This window comes from Octopus bimaculoides, chromosome 10 (assembly GCF_001194135.2).
Source record: "Octopus bimaculoides isolate UCB-OBI-ISO-001 chromosome 10, ASM119413v2, whole genome shotgun sequence".
Taxonomy (NCBI): domain Eukaryota; kingdom Metazoa; phylum Mollusca; class Cephalopoda; order Octopoda; family Octopodidae; genus Octopus; species Octopus bimaculoides.
In genome coordinates, this window is record NC_068990.1 from 65,377,453 (window position 1) to 65,388,154 (window position 10,702).

Genomic DNA, 10,702 nt, shown 5'->3' on the forward strand with positions numbered 1-10,702 from the left:
ATATATATACACACACATATCTTACCAAAAACTCCCTCAACTTCCATATTTTCCTTTCCAAATTGTTTTGTGACTCAAGTTCTGATGACTTTGATCACTAGCCTCTGTTGGAAAACAATTGAATCATCAAGGATAATGACTGGGATGCAGAGAATATGAGGAAGGACTTAATATTCACAAGCAGTCATCTATTCTACATCCAGGTGGATAAAAAGTTTGTTTGACTAGTAGGTGATCATGCCAAAATACACTGATGATAACTATGATGGTAGGTGATCATGAGGTGATGTAACTGATTAGATCATCTGCATCCCCAAAACTTTAAAAGTCTCGATCCTTTCTAATTCCTCATACAGTATGTATAGCTTCCATATCCATGGAACTAACTATCATGTTGTCACTCAATATGTCCAGCCATGATAATGAGGTCACTACCATTCATTATTGAGATAGTCTGCCAAAGGGCCTCAAAGAAAAGATACTTTTCTTTCATTTGTCAGTTTGCATTTTTTAATAGCACGGTCTGTATGCAAAGATCATACTGCAGCATGCTCAATTCAGCAATTGTCCTCTTCTCTATGAAATGTTTTAGTTGATATTTTTGACTTGAATAGTTGCAAAATTATCATCAATCTGAATAGATCCAATTTACTAGCCAAAGCACGAAGCTGTTGTTTTTATGAAATTCAAACAATCTTTTAACACCATGAAGGCCAACATATCTTTCCATGCTTGATAGTCTAAGCCAATAAAATCAATATGAAATTTAATACATCAAAATTTCAGGTTATTCATTATGGAGGGAATACACACAAATCACAATATTTGACACCAGATAACATGATGATTCAGAGTGCTAATGACACACAGTACTTCAGAGTAATGCATCTTTCATTACCAAACTGACTTCTAAATGCAGACATCTCATAGGATGGATCCTACAGACCTTCATGGCAAGAGAACTGGTAGTTTTATGCTAACTCTATGGAAAACCCTAGTTCTGGGCAGAGCAGATTACTGCTTACAGCTTTGGTTTCCTAAATCATTTGGTCTCATCAAAGAAATTGAAGGTTTACAAAGAATGCTCATCAGTAAATTACCTTCAGTTAAAAGCCTTAATTACTGGGAATATCTGAAAGCTTTACATCGCTACTCTCTTGAATGCCATAGAAAGATATATACAATCATATACATATGGAAAATTCTGGAAGGGCATGTTCCAAAACTTTAGCATTACAGAGAACTTTAATGCACAAGCTAGCAGACACTGTCAGCTTCCAAATATAGCACCTTTAAAATCATGAGCAAAAGCACTATTTACCAATCTGATATTTAAAGGTCTTCAACTGTTTAACTGCTCACCTAAAGAAATCAGAAATATAAAAGGGACTGCTATTGAAACATTAAAAAATACATTGGATAAACTCTTAACAATGATACCAGACTATCCAACCATTCAAGGATACATTCAGGGAAGGTTGGCTGTGACAAACTCAATCATAGACCAACATTATAAAGTGATAAAACCAATAGAAAATAAGTTAAGGCAATGCTCTGGGATGGCTGCAGTCCAACAAATGAAAACATTAAAAGAATAAGAGAAAAGTAAAGAATGCCATAGCTGAATCATATCTTGTAAAAGATTTCCTTAAGATATTGAAAGAAGTTGTCCTTTATACCCATAGGAATGAACAGTTACAGAATATACAGAGAAAATATTGACAAAAATCCCTTTTTGAATATAAACTTTATAATGCCAAATATTGGGAAACAGAAATCAGCACTGTCAGCATACTGAACAATTCATTACATGGCATGAAGCCAGTTCCATGTTTGGGTCTAACACCATTAGCATGTCTTCTCCAAAAATGAAAATGAGTGCATATACAATATTCTAAATCACATATAAAATACCAGTATGTATAACAATCATAATGTATATATAGTTGTAGTACCGTATAAGTTGTAATAAGCTTAAAAAACAAAAACTTTGCTTAGAATGCCAGTAGATTGCCTCATGCAGTGTTTTAACCTGATTTGAACTGTACTGGAGTAAATGAATATGCGAGACATTCTAAGCTAAGCCAGACATGTTTGTTCTGATAAAGAAGTCTGCAAACAAAACATTTACTGATTTGTGCTAAACACGCTAAACTAGAATTAAATTAATATATGCACTCGAAATAGCATTAGATTAAAATATTAGTGTGCATAACATTTATAATGTAAATCAAAGTAAAGATGTACTTACCAGATATAAATAGGACTTGTTTGAAATCTTTGTATTGGATAATCCTTGAAGTGTTTTTATCCGCAAATTGTATTATTGCATCCCGTTTATTATCAGGGTCATTATATTCATATTCTAGTATTGAAAATTTTCCATTTTCATCATTTATTTCAACTATTGACTGAAAAGCATTTTTAAAAATATCTCTGTCAAATATTTGTTTATCTGAAAACAAATATTAAATGGAACACCTCAGTATAAAGCAAAGGGTTTAGCTTTTAATGCATTAAAAAAATCGATGTGACTAGGAAAGGAAAATAAAATATAAGGTCTGTGTTGTACTTGATAGAGCACGACTGAATATGGCAGAAAAACAAGAGAACATTTTTATGATAAAAAAACATTCTAGATAATAATTTACAAGTTGTTTGAAAGTAAGTGAGAAACTACTATATTGAGACAATGTACATAATTAAATGTTTCACAATTCACTTCTGTTACAAATTCCAAAAAATCTTTGGCCTGGCAGTGCTACTGAGGGATATTGCTGGTTTGAAAGTGCTATCAGCTGGGCTTGCCCGAGATGTGTGCAGAGTGACAAAGCTGTTCTGTACACTCTTGTTCAGTGCCTAAGCATTACTGACTTCTAAGGTTTTGTTGAACACCTGCTAGGATGGATTTGACTCTTAACTGAGTCCCTTGTAAAGACTGTCCCACTGCTTTCCTTTGGATGGGAAGGGCAGGCAGTGTTTCTTTGTCTGGTAGCCTTAGCAAAATAGGTTGTGTGGTGGACCAGATTGAAAGGGCTGAAGATAGATACTTAACTCTTTGGTCAAACCCTCATCGATTTTTCAAGTTTCACTTAAAAAGGAAAGCGAGGGTTGAGAGGGAAATGCTGCCTCCCAGTAATTTTGTTAAAAGATGGGTGAATGTTGCAAGAAGGGTCTGAGTGAATGGCCCTACTTTAAGCATGCACCTGTAGGTTGAAGGAGGATGTAGAGAGGGAACTTGCCATAGTGGTCAGGGTAAATCTAGTTTTGTGGGATCTCCATGAGCAGCCTCAAGAATTTTCCCGCTTTTAGGGAATTATTCATTGTTATAACTTTATATTGTTAAACTTTTTTACTTTTAATGCCTTTTATGTAACCCTACATTGTATCGTCTTGTACCATCCCCAATGTTTTTTGTGAATCCTTAGTGGTAAAGAAAGAAGACATTATTATTTTGCTGACCTTGCTTTGGGTCAATAATATAAATATCAGTTGAACACAGGGGTTGATGTAATCAACTTACTTCATCTCCCAAACTTTCTGGTCTTGTGCCAAAATATGAAACCATCATCATTATTATTATTATTATTATTATTATTATTATTATTATTATTATTGTTGTTGTTGTTGTTGTTGTTGTTGTTGTTGTTGTTGTTGTTGTTGTTAATGTTGTTGCTGTTGTTGTTGAAAGCAGCAAGCTGGCAGAATTGTTAGCATGCTGGATGGAATGCTTAGCAGTATTTTGCCATTGCTACGTTCTGAGTTTAAATTCCAACAAGGTCGACTTTGCCTCTTATCCTTTTGGGTCAATAAATTAAATACCAGTTGAGTACTGAGGTTGATGCAATCGACTTGGCTTCTACCCCCAAATCTCAGGCCTTGTGCCTATAGTAGAAAGGATTGTTATTGTTATAATCTGCATGTTTGTTGCAATCACTTGTTGAAACACACCTAACACCCTAGGGCAAGTGAAGGATAAGAGATATTACAGTAAAACTGAAAGCTTGGGGAGGGGAAGTGGAAGGGGAAGTTAACTGGAATCTTACAGAGCTCCAATGCCTGGACAGGAAGGCAAGAAAACTGCTAACATCTAAGAACATCCACCACCCAAAGCAGACGTTGATCATATGTACCTACCTAGAAGTAATGGGGGAAGAAGAATGATGCAGGTAGAACTGTGCTATAAGACCTCCACAATAGCAATGAACAGGTACTTAACTAGTACAGAGGACTGGATGCTGTGGTTTGTGTGCAAACAAAAAAGCAGCAAAAGATCACATTCTATTGTCAAGGAAGCTTGCAAATTCACAAGGGCACTTGGCGTTAAGCCTGAGTTAGCTGAAGAACGTGAAACCACTGCCACAAAACAAGCAAAACGGATCAAGCAGACTGTATAGAAGAACTGGCAGAAACAAATTGAGGAGCAGTGGATCCAGAAGCCTCTGTATAGACAGTATATACTTCGAAGTTGAAGTGCTTATGTAGACCAAGCAACAACCCATCAGTGGCTGAGAAGTTCAGGACTGAAGGCTTCATATTGGCAGCACAAGATCAAAGCTTGCTTACCAGAAACTACTGGGTTAACATTCTTCAAAACAGTTCTGACCCTAAATGCAGATTCTGTGACACATTTGATGAAAAAAATAGACCATCTCATTTCAGGATGTCCTGTGCTGACACCAAACGAATACAAAACTTTCCACGATAGGGCAGGACAGTATTTACATTGGAAAATCTTGTAAACACTATAAAATCAGCACTCCTACTTACTGGTATGAACATCATCCTGAGCCAGTCATTGAAGGTGAAAATGTTAATATCCTCTGGGATTTTCCAGTCAAGACTGACAGAATGATCCAGGATAATCGACCAGACACAATTATTGCAATGATGAGATTGAAACACTGAACCACCTAATCTCTGGGTGTAAAGTTCTAGTACCTATACAGTATAAATCAAGACACGACAGAGTTGGCCAATATCTACACTGGTTAATATGTCAGCATTATAAAATGAAATCTGCTGACAAATAGTACAAGCACCACCCTGTAACAATTCTGTGGGACTTTCCAGTACATACAGACCTGTGGTTGGCTTGTGGATATAATAGAAGACACTTGCCCAAGATACCATGTAGTTGGGAAGCAAGCTTCTTACCACACAGCCATACCAGTGCCTTTTCATTAAAATTTTTGGTGATTTGAATGCTGGCTGTATTTATCATTTTAAGATATGTGACGAAGATGAAAACTATTCATAAAATAAGTTAGATTTTATATGTAATTTAATGTCTCTGCCCAATCATTTTAAACATTATTTAGCATTTTCCCAACTGCCACAAGCTCCTGTACCAAAACATTTTTCAGAGTAAGTTTTCGGCAAGTTATAACATCCTTATTAGATATCACAAATACATTTAATAAAACTTACCATCATTCATGGGCTCAGAAAGTTGTCCCAACACTTGTGTTAAAGTTAAGCAACCAATAAGTATCGTATGAAGCATTTTTATTCCTTTTTCATTTACTGAAAAGATAATTTATAACATGAAAATTTCATTTGGCAATAAAATCCAGAATTAATAAATTTACTTGAATAACATCAATTGACTACAGTACAAAGTGCCATGAATGAGCCATGCTAGGAACATCATTATGAGAACATATTCAAAATGAGATAATACAAGAATAGAGAGGAATGAGTGATGTGATTGCAGAGTACCAAAAGCACAAGTTCTGCTGGGCCAGGCATGTCACAAGATTCACAGACAACAGGTGGACCTGTGCAGTTGCCAAGAGACATCCAAGGGATTAGAAAAGGCCTCCATGAGAGTGGGAAGATGATGTAACCATGCAATTTGGATCAAGATGGAAAAGAATAGTGCAACCAAAACAAAATTGGAAGCACGTTGTGACCAGTGGTGTACAACAGTACCTGATGGTCTGGTCATTAATGTGATACTGTGATACTTGAATAATATGGCAAAATTACTGTTTTGTCTTTCTCACCCAAATGCACTCTTCACATTAAATCCTGTAAAAATAGATTCTGTGACAGAGAATAAAATCACTTTTATTAGAACATTAAAAACAAATAATCAACTACGAAATTTATTTGGAATCTAGTAAAAAGTAAAGGCTGTTAATGAGAATTAATGAAATGTGCTGATTCACACATATGCTAGAGAGAATTCCCACTTTTCATTAGAGCCAATGACATTTCTATTTATTTGAATGCCAATAAAAGCGTATCACTACAAGCCATTACACAATCATTATATTGAAGGGTGAAAGGTCAAAATTTTGAGTAAACTTTGTGGATCATTCAAGCATCTCATTAGTTTCTCTTTTACTCTTGGTCTGTACTTGATAACCACCACCAAAGCCACCACCACCACTGCTACCATCACATCAACAGAAATAACCACAAAAGGGATATTATTTAAGGACATATTTATAGCAAAGGTCAAAAGCAGATTTTATGCTAGTCTTATCAACAAAATAAGCTGGTACAAAGTACTGTATCACTCAACATAGAGTAGTGATTAGTACAACAGGATAAGAATTACACAGAAGAGATAGTGGACAAACTAGAAAAAAAAGTAAAGGAAATAGAAAAATTTCTTTTCTGTGCATGATGCCAACAATGAGGAATGGGGGGAGATAGATAATTATGATGTAGAAAACAATTAGGAATTTCTATGAGACAATTTGTAATGAGATCCAGATCAAAGAATGGGAGAAAAGGGAAGTAATTAATGATATCTGACAAAAAAAAAAAAGCACAGATACGAAGTATACTTAACAATGATAGAAACTGAAAGTTAGAGAGTTGCCAGTCTTCTATGTCATGGGAATCAGATGCTTGAGATGTTCCATTGAAAAAGGATGTATGATAGTGTGGTATGTCTGGTGGGTATGTGAGTCAGTGTGTGAATGGTATAACATTACCATGCAAACATTTAATAGTGACTTTTATTTCACTGCACAAGTAAAATTGAAGCTGGTCATGTATTATAAAGTTCCACAAGAAGCCAACACAACTGAAGAAATAATTCAGTAGCATTCATATCCAGGTTGAGTGGGAATCATTAAAATGACTATTATATTGGCAAGAGAGTGTGTGGAGCTGGTCTGCAGGTTACCACACACTCTGAAAATTGGCGTGAAAAACAAGTTTTTATATAACCCTTGTACTGGGATGTTCCAGAAGAATCTAAAAGAACCTATCACATGAAGTCTGGCTACTGATTGGTCAATAACTAGACCCCTCATGTGAACAAAGTTGTGCTATGTTGTGATTTAAATTTCATAATTTGATGACTCAGTTTTGAGTCTTGCTACAATAATCATACTGAGAAGAGAGGCAAAGGAATTCAGTTGTGAATGAGTAGGCATAGGAGCAGTTATGAATGAGTAACATATAAGGAGGGAGAGGAACTGCCTTAAATAGATCCAGCATGTGGGGATCAACCCTTTCATGAGCTTTCATGGGCATTTGGTCTTGTTAGCCTTTTATAAGTGCCTCAGCAAATTGGCATCATAGTACTCTCCATTGATAGTGTGGCCCTTTTGAAGATAGTCAATGAATGCAGTGCCTTTTGATTCCAAAAAAACTGAGGCCATCACCTTCCCTGCAGATGAAATGACCTTGGCCTGCTGTTGATGATATTTTTGAGCAACAGGATGAAAGCTAATGGAAAATAGTTTTTGTGTGTGACAGATGCACAGGGGCAATAAACACTGCAGATGTACAGAAAACAGATTCCATCACATGCCAGGGGGAGAAACTAGAAGTAGTTAATAGCTTCTGCTACCTAGACGACCAAGTCTGTAGTGGGGGTGGTTGCTCTGAGAGTGTAGTGTCTAGAACAAGAATAGCCTCTTGCTCAAGATAAAATGTAGACTATATGATGCATGTGAGCGAACTGCCATGTTACATGGCAGTGAAACATGGGCCATGACTGCTGAGGACATGCATAGGCTTGAAAGATATGAAGCTAGTACAATCCACTAGATGTCAGTGTGCATATACGAGTGTAAGTGCCCTGAGAGAAAAGTTGGGCATAAGAAGTAATCAAATGTGGTGTGCAAGAGAAATGACTGCTGGTATGGTCATGTGTTATGGATGAGGACAGCTGCGTAAGGAAGTGCCATTCCCCAACTGTGGAAGGAACCTGTGAAAGAGGTAGACCCAGAAAGACATGGGATGAGGTGGTGAAGCATGACCTTTGAACACTGGAATTCACAAAGGCAATGACAGGAGACTGAGACCTTTCGAGATATGCTTTGATAGAGAAAACCTGGCAACTAAAGTGAGACTGCAGCCACGCATGTCTGGTCCAGTTAAGAGTACACCTGATGCGTTGTGCAATATGATATGCTTGAGAAGACTTGTTGAGTCCAATAAAACCAATATTTTAGCTGTGTCCAGTGCCCCCGAACTGTCTCCTGTGCCGGTGACATGTATCAGGTCATCCCATAAGTTCTGTCCAATTTTACCTTTTTCAAAATTGAATGAAGTTTAATAGTATTTTAGAATGTCTAATGGAATTAAAAATTATTTTTATGCATTTGTGTACATTTAAACTAATTAAATATTATTTTACAGAATAATAGAATTAAAATTTCTTTGATTAAACCCATTTCTAACATGGAAGTATCCAAAGAGCATTTGAGGCACATAATGCTTTATGAGTAAAAAAAGAAACTCTGCAGCCGAAGTGACTTGAATCATACACTCAGTTTATGGGAAAGAATGCTTGAATGAAAAAACTTGCAGAAGATGGTTTGCAAAATTCAGAAGTGGAGATTTCAGAAGATGAAGATTGAACAGGATGTCCAGTTGAGTTTGATAAGCTCCTTGAGGCATTACTTGAAGAAAATCCTACATTTTCAGTTGAAGAATTGGCAATAAAGCTTAGTTCAAACCATAAAACTGTTCATCGTCATCTTCAACGACTTGGAAAACGGGTGCCTCATGAATTGTCCGAAAGCAACCGCAAATCCCGAGTTGACATCTGCTCTTCTCTCCATTCTTGTGAACTCATTTCACCCTTTTTGGATAGACTTGTAACCGGTGATGAAAAATGTATCTTCTATCGAAATGTTAACCATCATAAACTGTGGCTTGGTAAAAGGGAAAAAGCTCAACCACAACCGAGAAGGGAACTTCATGGGAAAAAGGTTCTTCTCTCTATCTGGTGGGATTGCAAAGGAGTAATTCACTTTGAATTGTTACCACCCAATGCAACAATCAATGCTCAATTCTACTGTCAGCAATTGGAGCGTTTGAATCAAGCTTTGAAGGAAAAAAGACTCACTTTAGTGAATCAAAAGGGAGTGATGTTTCATCAGGACAATGCATGACCCCACACTGCAAAGATCACCTCACAGAAGATTGAAGAATTTGATTGTGAAAAAATTCCTCATCCACCTTATTCTCCCTACCTTGCTCCTTCAGACTACCATTTGTTTCGCAGTTTACAGAATCATTTGTGAGACATAACTTTTGCAAGCCAGGAGGAGGTTGAAAATGACATTTCAGAGTTCTTCACTTTGAAACCAAAAGAGTTTTACATTGATGGGATTAAAAAGCTTGTAAGTAGATGGAAGGAAGTCATAGATAACCAGGGAAAGTACATTGATGATTAAATTTCAATTAAATATAACATTTGATCACTTGTTTTCTTTATTTAAAATTTGGACAAATCTTATAGGATGACCTGATAAAAAGCACCATCTGAATGTAGTCGATGCCAGGTCTGCCTGACTGGCTCCCATGCCGGTGGCATGTAAAAAGCACTATCTGAATGTGGCTGATGCTAGTACCCCCTGACTGGCCTTCATGCTGGCGGCACGTAAAAAGCACTATCTGAATGTGATCGATGCTAGGCCCGCCTGACTGGCTCCTGTGCTGGTGGCACATAAAAAGCACCCACTACATTCTCGGAGTGGTTGGCATTAGGAAGGGCATCCAGCTGTAGAAACATTGCTAGATCAGATTGGAACCTGGTGCAGCCGCTGGCTCTCCAGACCTTCATCAAACCGTCCAACCCATGCTAGCCTGGAAAATGGACGTTAAATGATGATGGTGATATATTGTCTGCAAAATATATGATGAAATATCCATCGCGGCTGATCTTACCAATTGGTTTCGCATAAAGTATACAATGGAGTGTTAGGTAACAATCCAATTATACAACTTTACACTCATCAAAGTTATCTGATATGGAAGGGAATATGGTGACTGCCCTTTATTGTTTCTGAGACGAATATATATAAATAGAGTTATTAATAAAGGAAAATACTTCACAATCTCTCTCTTAATACAAATACACCAGGCAAACAAAATATTTTCAGATTGGTATAGAATTCCTGGCAATCCTAAGGCAATATCCAAAGTCAAAGTCTATCACCAATTGATTTTACAAATCCATGGTTGCATTCCCCAATTCAAATGGTCTTTTACACTGAGTGATATACAGGAGAAGGCATACATAATGGCCTTTACATGATTATTTGTGCATCTTTGGATTACAGCTGTTTCTGATATGCATTATGGGTATGTTCATGGTTCTGTTTACTCAATCAGTCAATAGATTGACTGAACAAATTGAATGTCCTTAAGAAAAGCTATCAGGAATCCATGTACAGAATATGTATATATATATATATATATATATATATATATATATATATAT

At 36.6% G+C, this 10,702-nt stretch overlaps 1 protein-coding gene across 1 annotated transcript in view; it reads right to left on the reverse strand.

The window, feature by feature from the left end:
- LOC106879769 (uncharacterized) overlaps positions 1-10,702 on the reverse strand; it is a 124,579-nt gene that overhangs the window by 109,464 nt on the left and 4,413 nt on the right. The window contains exons 2-3 of the mRNA XM_014929460.2: positions 5,431-5,526; positions 2,252-2,455 (exon numbers count right to left, since the gene is read on the reverse strand). Coding sequence (XP_014784946.1) covers positions 2,252-2,455; positions 5,431-5,526 — 300 coding nt within the window. The remainder of the gene's footprint in view (positions 1-2,251; positions 2,456-5,430; positions 5,527-10,702) is intronic.